Here is an 18,447-nt window from a genome sequence, read left to right as displayed (position 1 = left end):
CCTTCTAAAACAGTATTTTCTGACAGCTTAAAGGCTTCTCACTTGTCCACTGAAGTAACTGGATACTAGCAGAGAAACATCTGCTGTAATTCCTACTTTTTCCTCTTTTATTTAATTTCTCCTTTAATTTCAATTAATTTCTAATCTCAATTTAAAATCAGCATTCTCCGTAAATAAGATGGAAGGGAAAGGTATTACTGAAGCCTCTGGCATTTTTTACAAGGTTGATCTACATAGGATTAGTTTCATTTTTCTTCCCACTCTTCTGCTCTAGAACTGTCACAAAAATGAAATCCGGGGAGGTTTCACTACATTTTCCCATTTGTGAGAGATGGGTGCAATGCAAATTGTACACTTCTGTGACTACCCTCAAGTAAACGATTAGGATGTCACTTTTTTTTGGTATGATTGCACTACAGCATATCAAACTGAATTGTTTTGGTAGCCTGCTGGCATTTCTACCATTTGATTTCTTCTAAGGTAAAGTAAGAAAGAAAGCTTTCTGATTCTATTTTATCCTAATTTTCTTCCCAGAAAACCTCATTGGAACAAATATGTTAATACTCATCAAGGAATATTTAAAAACAGGTTGACTTTTAATCAGACTGCCTAAAGGTCTAATATAACATACAAATAGCGTTAGCTAAATTAACTAGCACAGGGAAGGGGTGACGGCAGTAAGGATGGCTAATGTTTCATCTGAACATAGATATTTATTGCTTATTATTATTAATTATTATCATTAGCTCCTTCCTATTCTGTGCTCATCAGGTTAATTCTTATCAGCTATTGAAACAAAACCAGGCAAGAGCATGATGGTTTGCTAAGACTCCATTTTAGGGTGGATTTTACTTTGTGTAGGTGTTGTCTTTGTTTAAACAGCTGTGGAAGAACAACGTTTTTATAAGTATGAACAGAACATTGCACTGCTCTGGCATCTGTGGAAGAGATGGCAGTAGCGAGAAGTTGTCTTTTGCATGAGGCTTGTCTTCCTCATGCCTAAAGCTTCTTGTGGGATGCTAGTCCCATCTACTTGATCCAAGGATCACCTTCAAGATACAGGCAAAATCTATCAAATATTTTCTGTTGCAGATGGGAATGTCTGTGATAGGGTAGGCTTTCTTTCTGTGGAAGAAAAGATGGTACTACTGCATTGCTCAATGATACTGACTTTCTGGAAGACTTTTTCCATGATTTGTTTGCAGAAGGGGAAGGTCTTTTGTGGGTACTGATGAAAATTTCCAGCAGTTTTTTTTTTTTTTTTCCTGCTGGACACTGTGTGAAAGTTTAAATCAAAAAGTCATGGCTATCTAAAATAGGCTTACCTCTATAGGTATGGCTCCAAAAGGCCTGCGATATTTTAATCCTTGCTTCCCCACCTCTTTTCCTTTTGGACCTAAAATGTATTTGTTTGAGGTCACTGAAAACTCTGATGTCGGCTCAAATTCTGAAGCTGGGTGTTGTCTGAGTCCTGGACTAAGCTTAACTTCTGTCAGGTGCTATTTGAAGCAGATCCAAAGGGCTATGTAGATCTATCTACTGTTTCCCTTTATCAAGAGTATTCAGGGTAGCCAGGCAGAATATGTAGGAGCACCTGTTAGAAATCTAGGCAATTAATCTGGCTTGCTCTGAAGAGACTGGATGTTTTTCCTGTACTTTGTGTGTCAAGGATCTTGATAGGGATACCTTAAAATACTTGAAGATAGAATTTATGGATAACAATGCCACATTTGAGGTATTTAAGTCAAGTTAGGAAATTTTCTGTAGTAAGTCTGTTCTTATTTTCATTTTCTTACAGCATTAAATTACTACCATTCTTCTGTATTATTAGTTGGTATTGGCAGACTGTCACAGATGCTCGTGCTTTCACAGCTAACTTGCCCATCTTGCTACTCTAATCTTCTTCATTGGTATTTTTCCTCATAATTCTCCCATGCATCTGGAATACAGGTGTGTTAAAAGCAGTTTTGTTTTTTCTTAGAGTTTGGTTCCTGAGTGACTAAGAGGTCCTTTTTTTAACAGGGGAGGTATTTCTTGCTCTTTAGCTAGCATGAAAAACCATGTTTGTCTGGAACTGTGGTATTTAGCTGAGCAAAATATATAGACAGTGTAGAATCACTTTCTTAGTGGGCAAGTGACTAAAAAGGCACCAGCCTTCATCTCTGTTCAGCAGAGGCCAGTAATGATTCTCCTCCGCCACCCTGAGTTGAATAGCTGAAATTTTGAAGATGAATTGGCTGAATACTTCAGTTACCTTTCTGTGTAAACCTCAGTTTAATCTTCCTTGAGACAAATATTGTTTTTTCATAGTTAAAACAGATTTTTTTGTGTGAAAAGTTGCTATAAAATCAGTGTAATATTTCACCTGACACTTCTCAATCTTCTGCTGGTTAATAAATTATAAGTTTGTGTGGTATTTGTATTTCTTTTATCTTCCCTTGGACAACAGTATATTCTGCTTTGTATCACCAAGCCTAGGCTTTAATCATGCTTAAAAGTCCTTTTTCCCCAGAAGAACTTTCAGAAGCCTTTTTCGCAACTCTTTCAAGAAGCCTCTTCCAACTTTTTTCAAGACAACATTTTTCAAAAGAAAAATATTTATTCCAAACAGCAAGATCTCCCAACTAACAACATTTTTTAAGGTGTGATTTGGTATGTCTGTTTGCCTTGTTAATGATAATAGATCATTTTTTTGGGAGGTCATCCTGACCCCTTTGTGGCCTTTTCCAAATTGCAGTGCATTTTGTAGATAGATTTCAGTTTTGTTGCATCTGTTGCATACATGTCTTGGTGAGTCTGCAATTAGTTTTTTAATTATTGTTTCATGTGACATTTTAATGTCTCAGAAGTGAGTAATCTTGCTTAGTTTTTATTTTATGACTTTTTCAAATGTCACAGCTTTCAAAGAGGAGTGTTGAGGTAGTAGTTATAAATCTAATTCAAAACTGCTTCTCCTGTTTTCCCTTTGTTTTTCCTCAAACATTCCTTGGTTGTGACTAATTACAACAGGATAAATACTAATGGCTTGGGCAGGCCTGCAGGATTCTACACATTTCTATTCAGTAGTCTGTTTTAATGCCAGCCATCAAAAAAAGAGAAATACTTTGCCTGAGAAGAACATCCTTACTGGTTAAAATCCAGAAGGAAACAGGTATGGAAGATTAAGACAGGGCAATTCTCCCAGGCTCTGTTTTCAAATTGGGAACTTCCTAAACTAGATGTGGCTGGTCTCTTCCAAGTATTTGTGCTAGTCTCCCCTTGAACCCACAAAGTTTTCACAACTGCATCATCCTTAGGCAGCCTGTGTAGCATCTTGCCATGCTTTGCATGAAGTGCCATCTTCTCTTGTTTAAGCATTGGTTCCTATTAGCTTAATTTGTCATGCCTTTTTTTGTTAAGGACAGGAGAATGGACCATCTGCTCCTAACCATCACCTGGACCTCTTATGACTTTGTAGACTTCTGTTATATACTCTTGTTTTCTCTCTTCCAGGCTCAGGAGTTCTGACCTACACTTTCATTCCTCATCTGAAAACCTTTTCTGTTCTTTGTTCCTTCTTCTTACTTTTCTCTGAACCTTTTAGACTTGTAATATCCCCTCCTTTGGGGGTGGGGGGGACTAGAACTGTGCGGTGTTTTCCTGCACCTTGAGTTTACAGAATCATCTAATGGCATAATACTGAATGTCTTTTGTTCTCTCAGCCTCCCCTTCTAGCCAAAGTGAAATTTCCTAATTACTTCCTGAGTATTAAGCAGTCATGACTTGGATGAGAGTGGGAAGCAGATCTCTTGCTATGATGTGATCAACAAATTTGTTTTGAGCTTGTGAACACAACTCATTTATCTAGAAACAAGTTGGCTTTGGTGGGTTGTATGAACAACTGTTAATGGAATTGACAAGTCAAGACATGTATGTATTGATAAGTCATAAAACTTGCTCAGAAGGAAGAACAAATCACAGGTGTGATTATGAGGCTCTGTGGAAGTTTACATTCAGCAAGGTTGGAAGCTTAAATGACAAGGTTCAAAATACTCATTTTGATACTTTGGTTTAGAGTACTTTTTTTTTTTAAGTTACCATGGAAAGAAATTGTGGGGAAGATAAACTGTATATGTGATGGTCTGAGAACTGTTTTTAAGATTGCCTGGAAAGTCAGTCACTAGAATGACATTATAGTTTCACTACTAATTCACCTAAGGTTATATTGTATGTTTTTAATGAGCATCACGCTTGCTCAGCCAGTTAGCAAAATAAGGTTTTCTTCCTTGTCACTGTTAATACATTAATTGGGGTTTTACAAACCAACGCTTTTGTGAATTGTGGTACACAGGAGGTACATAAAGGTGTTATGGGTGGAAGGCATTTGCCTTAATCTGCAGTAAAATTGAAGTATTTCAACAAAATAGATAAATGTGGTTAGATGATAGCTTAGACTGGTATTAAACATAAATATCTTCTCTCATTTCTTGCTGGAAAACCTCTACAGTGGCAAGTTATCACAGGGCCCATCATACTTGAGTAGCTAAGTATACACTGATGCATTTTTTTCTGGTTCTGGCATGGTTCTGTAAGTCTAAGGAAAATACATGCTTTGGAAGCCATTTCTATGGATGTTCAAATTCAAGTGTCCATGGATGATAGTTTGGACTTCAGAGTTTGAACTTGGTCTCTTCAAGTACAGGAGATTTGTATATGCTGGAATAGGGGGGAAGGGGAATGGAATAGGGTGGTGCTATTTCCTACAGATCTGGTATTTATCAGGTGGCTATAAAAAGCAGAGGCAAGAATTAGTTCTGTTCCACAAGACTAGCATTACTGCTATGCACGTAACTGTGAAAGGCACTGCTTTAAAATTGGGACTGGCTCCTCTTTTAGAATCTTTAGAGTGCATTGTGAGCTAAAGAGTAGCAGATCAGCTTTTCTTCAGAAAAGTCCTGTGAACACATCTCTTGCCACTTTTCCAAACAAGGAGCTAGTGACTGGCTTCTGGCACTGTGAAAACTGTTAGCAAGGCACATGCTTCCTCTTTACTAGAGAAGTATGCTACTGTCTGCAGCAGCCTTCAGGCAGAAGGTGCTGTCAAAGTTCAGGGCCAGTACTGAGGTATTATGAAAAAATACTATGGCTTTTAACCTTGTGACAGATGACAAGTCTTAATTAGCTGAGATTTGCTTTGAGTTTGTATCTAGGGACCTAAGTTACCAGAAGCATGTGGATTTTCTTTTTTTTTTTTTCTTCTGATGGTTTAGCTTCTCGTATATAGATGCATTTACAGAGAGCTTTCTCTTTGCCATGTATATGATCTAGAGTGACTGCATTAGTGTTATCCTTCTGGGAACTCTAATCAGAGATGTATGGCATTTTGACCTCTTGTGAACTAGCTGAAAATGGGTCACTTTTTCTACAGGCCTTAGGTGAAGCTAATATATGACTTGAGATGCTTTTAGAACTCTGCAACTAAAAAGTTTTCTGCCCCATGATGTATCAAGACCACCTTCTAGAGAGAGATCCCTGTTGCATTCTGCCTCCTTCACCATCTCCAGCAGAACCAGAGTATCTTGAAATCTTCACTTGAAGATCTTCCTCCTGATATTTCATCTGGTAACATGTCACAATTAAGTAGTTAGATCACCTTAGAGAGAAGTATGCTATGTTCCTATTACAAAGCACTGGGCACTGCCAAATAGATGTAATACCCTTCTGAGTTCCTCCTTGAAGTCATTTCATCTTTGGGATGTGTGCAGCTGGTTATCTGGTCATTGGTAGGATTCTTCTACCCATTAGCTGGGTAATTTCTTTTTTTAACTGAGTCTCTACCTGGATGCTAAATTCAATATATTAACTCCAAGACTGACTGTAACTTATATTCACCTGTTGTCTTCCTTTGTTCATTTAGTCCACTGAAATGAATCTTAACAGTCCAGGCATCTTGTTCTCCCTGCCCACCACCCCCACCCACCCCTCCAGTTTTGACTTTGCTTGCTTAGTATGGGGGAGGAGTGGAATGAGGTGTTAGAGCTCCTGTAGGTGGAGATGTCAGGCTGGCTGTTTGTGGTGGCAAAAAATACCCCTGCTCCCCCCAAGAAGGTATTGCAGACTTCCTAAAGACTGTCAGGTGGGACTAATCCATAAACAGTTCCCCTCAAATAACAGTGAGTCCCAAATTTTGTGAACATCATCCTGGTTTTGTGACTTGGCCAAGAGGAGTGTAACTACAGTAATTGCTCTTACCTACAAGACTTAAACTTGCTCAACTGCTTCTGCTATCAGCTGCTGATGTTTGCAGTACTTCAACTTGGCCTTCCACAACACACTTAATAAAATATGATTGTTTGGCTCTGGTTTCCAAAGGGAAGGCTTTTGTTTAGGACTCATCATGCTAATGGTACTTCTGAAATGAAAAGTGGAGGTTTAGAGGGTGGGTGCTCTTACAGCTTTGTGTGTTGGAATGGCATTTGTCTTGAGCAGACCAGTTCTTGCCTGAGAGTGTGGCTGAAACTTCAAGGATGTTTCAAAAGCCACCCCCCCTCCCCCAACGCACCTAAGAAACAAGGTTTTGTATGAGTAAGGAACATGTATTCTTTTAGAGAAAGTCTCTGCTATGTCTTTGTTTGCTTCTCAAAGATCAACTTGCAGGGTTGTTCCATCTGTTGGCTCTTAAACTTATTTTGAAGTTAAGCCTTGGATCTCTTCAGAATCTTTCTTCACTTCTTCCTTACTCTGTTTGCAATTTTGGCTTCTTCAGAATGAAGATGTAAGAGCTTTCATAGTTGTAGAGCTTCTGGGGAAGGAAGTTGCCTTTAAGTCAGCTTTTTGCATGGTGAGCAGGGTGCATAGGAATAAAACAAGACCTAGAGCTGTATTTGCCTCACTTGTCTAGGAGGTTCTTAAAAAAGCAAATTTGGAAGTTGGCCATGCTGGTCTAGACTTGAGGGATTTGGTGTGCAAGAAACACTGATGGCTTAATACTAGTCTACTAATTTTTTTTGAACTTCTGGGGTAAGAATAATGATATGCTGTTATTATTTGACCTCTTATTTTTACAGTTAAAATGTTCAAATACAAATGTTGTATATCCTTGAACTTTTAAAGGAAATGGTACTGACTGGTGATGAGACTTTGCGTTTACTGAATGCTGGTGTGACTATGTAATAGTTCATGGAACAGGAAGATAATGTGGGCTCTGGATTTATTTAGGAGCTACACTTTTTTTCTAATTCATAGTTAATTCCCGATTTCCTCCGGGGTGTGTTTTTTGCCTATCTGTTGAAACTCCAGTCAAAACACTTTTTGGAAAATTTCAGATTAAAAATTTCTCATCTGTTAGAACACAAGTATTTTAATATACAATAGCTTTTTATGGAAATTGCAGAAAATGACATGTCAACTGTTGCTTTCAGCTCAGTCTTAATGTTTTGGAGTTTTTTAAGCTTTGAGCTGGAGAATACAAATTCTGTAACCTACTGAAAGTGCTGTCAGCAAAGTGGTCATCTTTCTTGGGATGAAAAACCTGACATAATGTGTGTCTAACTCTTCCAAAAACATGTTTTTGAATGCTGATTTGCAAATATCAAGATAATAGTTCATGAAAAGACAATCCAGTAATATTGCTTTGGTATTGTGTTTTCCCCCCTCCCCAGAGAGTAGGTCTTTGGGATTAGTACAGGAGTGTTTTGTTTAGTGTAAACAATGCGATAATGCTTTGAAGTTGCCTTTGTGAACACCTATCCTGAGAATAACACAACTGAAGCAGCATAACCAGCATAGTTTAATAGGCTTAATTTGTATCTTTCCAAACTGCTTAGTCTGTTTRGTTAACTCTGTGAAGTGGTTCTTAAAGCTATGTGTTCTTGTAGAAGTGTGCTGGAGTTTCTTTTCCAGCTGGTAACCTTAACAACTTCTGTCAATTTTTGGTTTGATAAGTGCAAATATTGTCTTGTGTTGAGTAATTCTTTCTGGAAGATGAATCTAGACATCAAAGTCAATAGAAGCAAGTTATTTTCAGTGTTGCGTGTCTTCCCCCTCTCTGCCCTCCCCAAATCCATGGCCACTTTTAAAATGTCTTCAAACAGCTAGTTCTGGTTGAAATGAACAATAAATACTTCTTGGCAAAGCTTTTGTTTTTAATATATAAAAAACAACTGAAATGTTTGTCCTACTATAGTAAGTGAAGTGCTAGTCATGTATCGGTCTCTAATGCGAACTGTATGCAAGTTGGAAAAGAAGCAGGGGTGGTGGTTTGTGTATATTATACCTAAAATACTTATGAGTTTGAATTATTTTTAGCATCCTTATTAGAAAGCTAGATCTCTTTGCCAAATTTATGCAAGAACCCGAACATTTATATGACTAGATCAATAGCCTTTGTGGAAACTTTTTTCATCTTAAATATCTCTTAAGCTAACCTATGCCTATTGATTATGTTCTGAAGAGCCAAGTTTACCCTGCTGGATGACATGAGTTTAAAGAATCTAACTCTAAATAGAGCTTGGACTCTGGAAAGAGCAACATTACTACAAGTTCTGTAATTCTTTTCTGGAAGCACAATTTAGGAAAGAAAGGCATTGTCTGGTATAAGCAGCTTGTGCTATGGAAGAATTTCTTGCAGCTGGTGGTAACTGAAGTTCTGTTAGACAGTCCATGCTCAAATTCTTATGGAAGAGTACAGATATCACTAATGCAAACCAAGGTAGAACTTTTATAAAATGGCATGTCATTGTTTAAACTAAAAGTACTCTGAAAAACTTATCCCTGGGTCTTATTCAGCCTATAGCTCTTACCCTCATGCCTGATAAGCAGAGTTACAGTATGGATCACTATATGGTTATTGAAATTTCCACTAACAAATGTTGATAGTTGAGTCACAGCTGTAAAGGTCTCAGTGTAGTATATCATAAACATGTTCAGGTGGATGYGTCTTTGAACATTTTCAGCTTGTTTTAGTTCTTTTGATTCTTATATTTCATTTTAAAACAGGTCTAATATGAAACTTCTTACTTCGAGAAGCAAAAGCTTTTTGAACTGGAAGATAGGGAGCTGCTTCCTGTTTTGAGGTGTAATAATTGTAACACGACAATCCCTTGCCCTACCGCAGAAAGGAATTCTCTTTAAAGTTACTGACTAGCTGGTAGTGAGGAAGAGAACACAAGCTGGGTTGGTAATTCTTTTTGGTCTGTCTCCTCTACAGATAGAATAGCCATTTGGGTCAGTTAACTTTCTGGATGCATTCTGAACATGCTTATGTTCATTCAGGGTCTTTAAAGGGTGACTTGTGTAACTCTCAGYAGAAAGCAGGAAGTCATGTAAGTGAGAACTGTCCTAGCTGAAATCATTTTTTTTCAAGTAAATGTGCATTTGACTATCAATACGGTTTTATTACAACTTGAATAACATCACCAATGTCTTACAATGTAACAAGAAACCCTCACAAAATGTAACACTTCATGTATAAATAGCCAGGTGCCTGCATTATGAGCCTGTTAGTCCGGAGCTGGATATGGGGAAACTGAGAATATGGGATGCTAGCAAGTGAAAGAATTTAATAGTCTGGGTCTTGTCTTTATCATGTATGCTCTCTCTATGCTTTATACACAGACGGGTAGCTGCTAACTGTCACCAGTGGAAGGCTAAAAGCAAATATTTGAAAACAGGCTTGCACAACATGCATCTTGTAGAGCCGCGTCCCTGCCTTGCCAGCCACCAGGAGGCAGCACAAGCTGTGGGGAATGCAGAGGTCAATTATTTGGCTGCATAATTTGCTGTATATGCCAGAAATTCAGTTGTTCTGCATATTGGAAGAAGAGTTGTGTGCCAGAATCATAGTTGCTTGTAATGTAGTATTAAGTTTCTGTAAGGTGGTGGTAGAATATTTTATTCAACTTCATAGAGTATGCCAGTTTAGATGTTCAGATTTGCCGCTTGAGCTTTAAGATTCCTTATTTTTAGCATCTTAAAACCAATAGAATGCCTCCTATCTCCACTCACAGCTTAAAGTGCATACATGCTGAAACATTGTTGTGTGGAGCTCCCTTTACCCACAAAAACTTCCTACCATTCTAGGCAAAGATACAAATCTGCTTTCTAGTTGATTGAAGAGAAGGCACAGTTGTCTAGTCTGTTGCTTGAGACAGTGAGTCCACCTTCATTTTTACTGCCTTAGAATTTGTAGACAATTGGATACAATGGCCAATTTGCAGTCAGAAAGACTAACACTTTTATAAAATGAGTAAGTGGACATCTGGAAGCATTTGATCACTCTTTTGTACTTCTAATACAAATGAGTGGAACACAGGAAAAATTCTGAGGGAGATGTTACAAGATTAGTTGTAAAAAGCAGGGAGGTGAATTAATAGAACTTCGATCATGCACCAATTYGCAGAATTCTGCATAGAATAATATCTTTAATTTAGCCCCCAAAACAATAGATTTGCAATTGCCAGAAGACAACATTGGGGTAATACCATACGGTTGTACTACTTTTCTGATACTATTCACTTTATTATTCAAGTAGCAGTTGAAAAGAGGTACCAGGTAGTGTTTTCACAATACAGTAGGATCCTGTCCAGCTTCCCAAGATGCTCAAATCTGGGGGGAAGAGGGGAGTGGAATGTGAAGCTACTGAAATGCTCCTATACCATTTGTTTAAACAAATGTGTAATGTGAATTGTGCTATGTTGACATACCTCCAAAGTAGAGGACTCTGTCTTCTCAGCTGATCTTTCTTGTTAGCTGGCCTTTTCCAAAGGCAGTTCTGGCTTAAGTATGCCTCTGCCCAGTGTAGTCACTATTGATCTTTTTTTTTTTTTTTTTTTCCTCTCCTCACCCTTTAGCTTGAGTGTGACATAACTACCACTAAATCTTTACCCATTTTTCAATGGCGGGAAATAGCCTTTCTTAATCCAAGTGTCTTAAGCTGAAAGTACACAAGAAACACATGTTTCAGTGCTATAGTTTATGGTTTATATATTAATGTAAGTATGCAATGGAAAAATAAGTGCATGTACACAAGTGCATTTCTGAATAGATTCTGATGCTTTGCTGTAGTCATGAAGGACCTCAGACAGGCTGCTCCCCCCCCCCCCCCCCCCCCCCCCCCCCCCCCCCCCCGGTTGTAAAGTAAGGGGATTTTGGTGTTATGAACTCTCCTGTGTTGGAAGGGTGTGTACAAAGCACTTGCGAGCTATCACAAAATAAAAATGTGCATCTCTTGACATGATGGTCAAATAGTCCTAAATACCCTACCAGAAATAGCTGAATTTCTACAGAATGCTGTTCCTAAGAGGGTGCTCTCCATTTCTTCACTGGACTTCCCCAGGTCCCTGTGACTCTGTAGCTTGCTAGCCTGTGAATTCTGCACACACTAAGGCTTGGTTCTGCATTATTTAATGAGCTTCAGTTTTTGGTGTGGCTTGCCTCTAAGCATTAGGATGTACATAGGGTTTGAGGATAGTGCTACAATAACTGTTTTGGTTCTTGGTTGTTTTTGTTCTTGGTTTTAAATGTATGTGAGAATCTCAATTTTGACTTGGACAAGTTGGAAAATATTGAAGCTGAAGTGCTTGACAGCTACTTCTGTTGAACTTAAAATAGCTAAACATCACATCTATGCATAAGGTAACTTTTTTCTGAAGAAGCTTTCTATTTGAATGTCAACATCTATCCTACATATTGTCATAAAGCCAACAAAGCTGCCTGATGCAAGRTTTTTCATAGGCTTTAGTGAAGTAAAGACTTCAGACAGTTTTGAAATGATTTGGAGAAAACATGAAGTCATGCTTTTTGTTTTCCTTCAGGTAAAGGATACAACCAAGCCTGAGTTCTTTAAAAAGTATCTGTTTCTGCCTTAACTTTTTCAGGTCTGTTCTTGACATTTCTCCTTTTGTGAGAAAAGTCTAAACTGTTACTAGATACAGGGGGGATTTGTTGTTTACTAGAAAATCTTATATCTAAACTGATCTGTTGTGTACATTTCCTAAAAGGTGGCTTTATGTTTTTTATTTTTTATCATTCTTTGGTTGTTTAAGTCTTAAATACCCTAGCTATTTCTCATAGTTCAGAGACTTTCACTTCAGAAATAACAGTAACAGTTTTGAATAAAAAACTTCTGTGGTTAAGTAAAGCTGAGAAATATGTGTGGGAGAATAATAATAATAATTCAGTCCTTTGAGAGGGAGGGGTGGGGGCAACATGTTTTTCGTTTGCTGTTAGTCTGCTTTGCCCCACAATTTTTAATGCTTTATACTTTTGAGAAGATGCCTTCAAGGGCTTTCACATGACAGCAAAGCAGTGAAGTCTTAAACTGCTTTGAGTTGGCTTTCTCATACCAGCAATATCTGCTTGTTTCAAGTGTCTGTAACGTTAATTGGTGTCTTGTTTCTTTTCAGAGATCATTCACATTAATAATAGAAGCATGGGATTGGGATAACGATACAAAAGCTGGTGAGTATTTATGTAGAACTTGCAGATTTTACTTTTTCTGTGTTGTATGTCCACGGTTTAGGAAGAGCAATGATATCTTACTGAAATTGGACAGCCTACCAAATCAGTCTAGATGCAAGTGTGCTAGCAAAGTAAAGGGCATGTACAAATCCAAACAGGGAGTATTGGATTAGGAAATGTGATAAATTATTATTGATAGGTGAAAGAATGGACAATAGCAAGTGAAGATTTTAATATGTGACTTCTAATAATTAAGTTCTAAACAATGTTTAAACCTATCTTGAGCACTATGCTTTTGCTAAGGGGATGTTGTCTATGCTGTAGAATTGCCCTTGAAATTTTCTTTAGTTTACCTATAGCTGGCTTCTGGGATAATTGTAATAAGCATTCTTACTCCCCATAAAGAAACTGTGTTTGTTTTTATCATGAAAGTATTGTAAACAATGGTAAGATTCCTTCTTCAATTGTTTCTTCTCTAGTACTGAAAATTATCTCATGCTTTTGTGTAGATACTAATGCTCTGTATCAGAGCAGGGCTATTGATGTTCTGAAGGAAAAGCAAGAATACAGTATAAATACTTTAAAATCATATGAAGGTGTTGGTTGCCATATTGTTGGTAATATAGGACTTGAACATACTCTTTGGTAATGGTTTACAAACTGGTTTCTCAACATAATCAGTGCTTGGCTTTAAGTAAAATTCAACCTTTGGTTGTTGCTAATGAAGGATTATTTAATTTCACCTGGGATCAATTTAGAGGATGATAACTGGGCATTAAGGTAGTGAAGATTTATGCCCCAAATCATCCTTTTTTTTTTTTTAACTTATAGCTTCCATTTCCTGCTCCTTCACTACCTCGTTGACCRTCTTTATCAAGATGCATCAAGCAGGAAAAAAATGGCAATGCTAAAATATTTCACAGAACATTAAGGCTGTATTAGAGCTTCAAGGTCCTTTGAAAATTGGGATCAGTCTTACTTGCAYCTTTCCTGACAGATTTGCCTAACATACTCTTGCTTCCAGTAATAGACAAAGCAGCGATGMATTTGTAGTTTATGCCCCTCAGCCCTCCCTCTGTTAGAATTAAGCTTCTCTTGTCTTGTTGCTCAACAGTTAAGTCTTTTCTGATAGATATGTTTTCTTCACATCTCTGGTAATTCATATTGCTGCAAACCTAGCTGGTCCACAGCCTTCTTGAGTGGTAGTTCCCAAACCCGGACATAGTATTCAAAATAAGATCTTTTGTGCTGAGTGAGTAAGCCTGAATAAGTTTAGCTATACTACATAGCAGTAGATTGGAGACTTCCTGCAGTGGCATGGAGTAGAAAGGGCTGAACCTGAAGAGCTTATCCTGCAAAAAAGGAGATGTCTGTGTATTTAGCTGCTCAATTTTGTTTTTAATAAACTACTTGATAAACAATGCTCTTCTAATTTGCTATGCTTACATCCTAGAATTTGCAGAATCCTCTTGCAAATTTATAGCTTTAAAATCCGAATTTCTTTTTAAATAAGCTTGACAAGGGAAGGATCACTTTAGGTTTGTGTGAAGCTTTCTCCTGTGCTTTTTAAGTTTTTTAAAATCAGTTTTGTTAGAATAATCTTACTTGCATTGACGTAGGGCTTTTTTTCCTGAACTTTAGAACAACATGATAAAAAAAAATAATGCTTTTTGGAAGCCCAGTGGGCTGTGTCCTTCAATTAACAGTTTCCATGAACTAAAGAAGTCTCTATCAGTCTCGGATTACAATCTGTTATGTGGGTGGTGGGGTTTTTTTGTTTTCTTTTTTTTAAGAGCACTCTTGACAGGGAGGCCTGCAATAGGTTTTTCCCAAGTGAATCTTTGACAGGATGCAAGGACACTTTGTTGTGCTTCTTCAAGGAGTGCTGAACTCAGTCCTGTGCCAAACAGGAGAAATGAGTATGTCAGAGTAGAAAAGGGACTATATGGCATCCTTTTCAGAGGAGAAGGCACTATCTGTGTCTTGGAGGGGTGAAGAGAATAGCTGTGGAAAGCTGAACTCCCCAATTTGTCTTGCTTCTGTTGCCACTGTAAGAAAGTTTAATCAAAGTAATTGCCAGTCTGTTTATAAACTCATTAACTGGTTCCAAAGTCAGGTTTTGCTTTCCTTTAATGGGGATCAGTGTGGTACAAAATATGTGCAAGTTCTCTGGTCGCTTTTGGACTTGCTAGTAAGCATTAAAAAAAAGGGGGGGGGGGGTGTTGTGACCAACTTGAGAGTAAGACTGTTCTGAAACCTCCATCTCTGTATGTGTACTAGCATCCTATTTTCTTCCTTGCATCTATCGAAAGCAAGGTAATAGTTCTCAGATCAGATCTGTGAAGTACCTATCTCTTAAGAACAGTGTCAATTTTCTCCTGTATTTGTCTCCAAGTACAAAAAGTAAGAGGGGGGTTTAAGACTGATTTCTAAACTCCTCCTGTGCTTTCTCCCTCCTCCGCAGCAGAGTTGGCAGGACACACAACTGAGCCATCAGCTTGAAGGGAAGCTTGTGGCAGTATAATGTTACCAGTTGTTTGTTTTGTGAGGGTGGAGGAGGGGGAAGGAGACTGGCTTAGATACAAAATCACTGTAAAGGGCCTGTTCTCTGTCATCTGTCACAATAGTTCATACTACTTTCCAGGTAAGTCATTTGACTTGGCAGACTTTTAGTCATATAGCAGAGGTCTTGGCACTGTCTCACCCAGTGCTGCCATTAGGAAGCAAGCTGGTATTTTCATGTATAAAGTAACTTTCCYTTTGGCTATTTGTCTGCTGCAGGGATGCTGTGATCATTGCCACCTTTCATGTTAGTCTGTAGGAGGCTAATCTCTGGCCTTAARATGGTTTCTTGAAAGATGTTAAATACAGTGTACTTCCTGAGATAAGCACCTGCTATCTACTTGGACGTGAAGTTCATATGCTACTGTGTGTGTCACCTTGCAAATAGCTATCAGCATTGCCTTTTTATTATTGCCCTGTAAAAAGCTTTTTATGAATGTCTGACCTGTACAAAAACTTACTGAGCTGATGAACGGTGTACTTATTCAAATAAATAACCCGAAGTCTGCATCCAGGAGCTATTAAAATGCTTCAGATGCAAATTCCTCTCCCAAAGATGAGATGTGCTGGGAAGTTTAACTTAAGAAATGCTTAGCCATCATCTGCTTTCTGCTTTTCTGGAGAGGCTTATAGAAAAATTTTTAATAATCAGGGCAAAGAAGCCTTATAGCTTCTGAAGGAAGGAAAGAAAAAAGGTACTGTGTGCTGCCTTTTTTGTTTATTACCAATTATTAGATGAATTCAGTCGTCTTGCTCATTGCCTTTGAGTGCTAAAAGTAGCATTGTGTGAGTTGCAAAGGTGAATTTTGATGGTAAACCAGATGCAGGGAGCAAACTTGTTTCATGGAGAGTTGAGTGCAAGAGAGAGTGATTATCTTTAACACTTTGACATTGTGGGGGATGAAGGAGGAACCTTGACAAACATGTTCCTCGCTACAATTACAGATATCTATGGAGGATGAACCTTGTATTTGGGATTAAACTTGAAGTAAAGCAGAATCTTTTATTCTAATACTAATTCTGGTGTTAAGAATCTAGTATTAGAAACTAGATGGCTGAGACTTGATATTCCTGGTGCCTTTTGTGGTTCAGGGTAAATTTGTCTTGCTTATATAGGCTATTAACTCCTCCTTTTACTGACACAAGCTAGAGGAAGAGTTCTGAAGAATTGGAATACATTCTTTCCAGAGGAGTTTGTCAAGATAAAGTTTGAGCAATAACTGTTGGGTTATTTCCTCCCTTCACCTCAGGTATCAGGATGACTGTTCTGCATAAGTATATTTGCAATAGCTGTAATGCTTATTTCTATTGTTTAACTGGGTCTGATGAATCTGCATTAGCCTTGAGATGTTTGATAAGACTTTTATTATATAAGCCACTCCTTTAATCTCAGGACTTGTTCTTCAGTCCACCTGATGCACTTTGAGGAAACCCTCTGGGGTGTTTAGCAGCGACTGTCACAGCCTTTTTCATAAGCCTGTGTTGCTTGTATCTGGAAAATGGTTCTACAATGCACATTTGTTCAAATTCCTTGACCATCCCATGATTCAGCATTTTTCCATTAGTTTTTCACCAAGATTTTCAGGTCAATAATCAGTAGAGTAGAATCAGATTACAAAAGGATGTTGAATCTAATCATGAAGCTCTTAAAGGTGTCTGGTGATACAATCGGTATCCTGTTCAGTTAAAAATGAAATGCAGGCAGATTTCTCTAGCTTTCAGACTTCTTGTCTACTCTGCTACTGACCCTGTGCTGCTGGATGACAGAAAAGTTAACATATAAGAGTTATGGGTTAAAGAACAGGAGTAGAGACTTTAATGTGTATGTCTAGCCATAAATTGTGTTATGCAAACTAGGCAAGCATAAATTGCAGCCTCTGCATAGATATTACCACTTAATAGTAAAGCAGAGAAATGCTCTGAGTTCTTTAATATTAGTAAGYGGAGAACCTTTCAATGCTAAATGAAAACACAGCCTTTTGTTCAATATTCTTTAATTTTGAGAGGAAAACACAGTAGCAGCAAGCTTGAAATATGATGTTAAGAAATGAAATGCATTGTAGAGCCCACAATATTTCTGTAGCTCTCACTTTCCTTTGTTGGAATAACTGAAAATGGACACTTGAATACTCTTATGTACTGAAGGAGATGCAGCTTTGGTAGCAGATGCACAGGATACCTCTGTGCTGTCTCTAACTTTTCTAGATATGAAACAGTCAGTTTTCAGTTTTATCTTCCAAAACTGTTAGGTTAATGAGATCTAGAAAGTAAACACATACAATGTACTTGCTGAAATCTGTTATGATAATCTAGTATCACTTCCTACCAGTTTGGCCTATGTTATATCATTAATAATCTGAAGTTGAGACTTTATCTCACTGCCATTGCAGCCCCTTGCTGTGTGCAAGTCTTTGGTGCTTTGTTTCTTTCAACAGGCATTTTTAAGAGTGGTTAGTATCTAAAGAAAATGGATGCTGAAGCTGTTAGCTGGCAATATGATAGCTATTTCTTAAATGGGTATGAGATCAATGCATGCAGTTGGAGTTTCTGTACCCTTTTGTTGCCCTAAATAGCACTTGGAGTTCCAGCTGCAGAGTCACCTGGAAGAGCACTTTTGGTAGGATGTTACAATGTTTGAATAGTGGCTTGAGAATTCTTGTTTGAGAATTCTCATCACTGAGATCACTCACTGTCTACCCTTACATTTACTGTGCTTTGCTTATTCTTAACGCTTATTCAAGTACTTGTATAATCCCATTGTGATGACTATAATTGTCTCTGATCTCCTAGTACTGAACCTTCTATATCAAGAATAAAATACATATGAACACAATTGGATAGTCACAAAAACGGCAGTGTTTTATGTTGTCACTTCTGTAATCTTGTATCCTGGAATCCTTTAGTCTCTTGTGACTGCTAAGTAAATACTCTGTGTACATTGGGTTTCAACTGAGTCTGCCAGTAGCTGTGCTGCTGCCTTCTGTGAGGGCAAGGCAGGAAGGTCCTTAGAGTATACTGCAACAGTGATTGTAGTTAGCAGTAGTTCCACTGGGGGTAAGGATAAGCAGAATACAGAGCTGGGAATGAGCCCTGGACAATCCTGTGCTCACTTGTATTTGGTATTTTGTCTGAGAAGAAATATACTAAATAACAAGCCTTTGATCAACTACTTTGTCTGAAGATGTCTTGCCTTTAACTTTGGAGACAGTAAGAAAATGGTGAATAAGATGGTTTATGTACATAATTAAGCCTATTTAAGCATTTACTATTGCATAGTAATTTTGCAACAAATTAACTGAGTTTAACTATGTGCTTTTTGCTTTTTCTAAAGCATACTTGCGCCAGAGAACTCCTATACTAATATTTTAACTACTAGATTTTGCAGATTTTGCAATTTTATGGGAACAAAAAGGAGGCAAAAAGAGCCTCAGATCAAGATAAATCTGT

The 18,447-nt window shown here is 37.9% G+C and overlaps 1 protein-coding gene across 1 annotated transcript in view; it reads left to right on the top strand.

The window, feature by feature from the left end:
• The window catches only part of JAG2 (jagged 2), an 84,604-nt gene that overhangs the window by 28,799 nt on the left and 37,358 nt on the right, over positions 1–18,447 (top strand). The window contains exon 4 of the mRNA XM_026088637.1: positions 12,384–12,438. Coding sequence (XP_025944422.1) covers positions 12,384–12,438 — 55 coding nt within the window. The remainder of the gene's footprint in view (positions 1–12,383; positions 12,439–18,447) is intronic.

The sequence above is a fragment of the Apteryx rowi genome, unplaced genomic scaffold (genome assembly GCF_003343035.1).
Source record: "Apteryx rowi isolate R43461 unplaced genomic scaffold, aptRow1 scaffold_78, whole genome shotgun sequence".
In the NCBI taxonomy this organism is placed as follows: Eukaryota; Metazoa; Chordata; class Aves; order Apterygiformes; family Apterygidae; genus Apteryx; species Apteryx rowi.
Note: the sequence above shows the minus strand (reverse complement) of the source record. Positions and strands in the feature narration are given on the sequence as shown.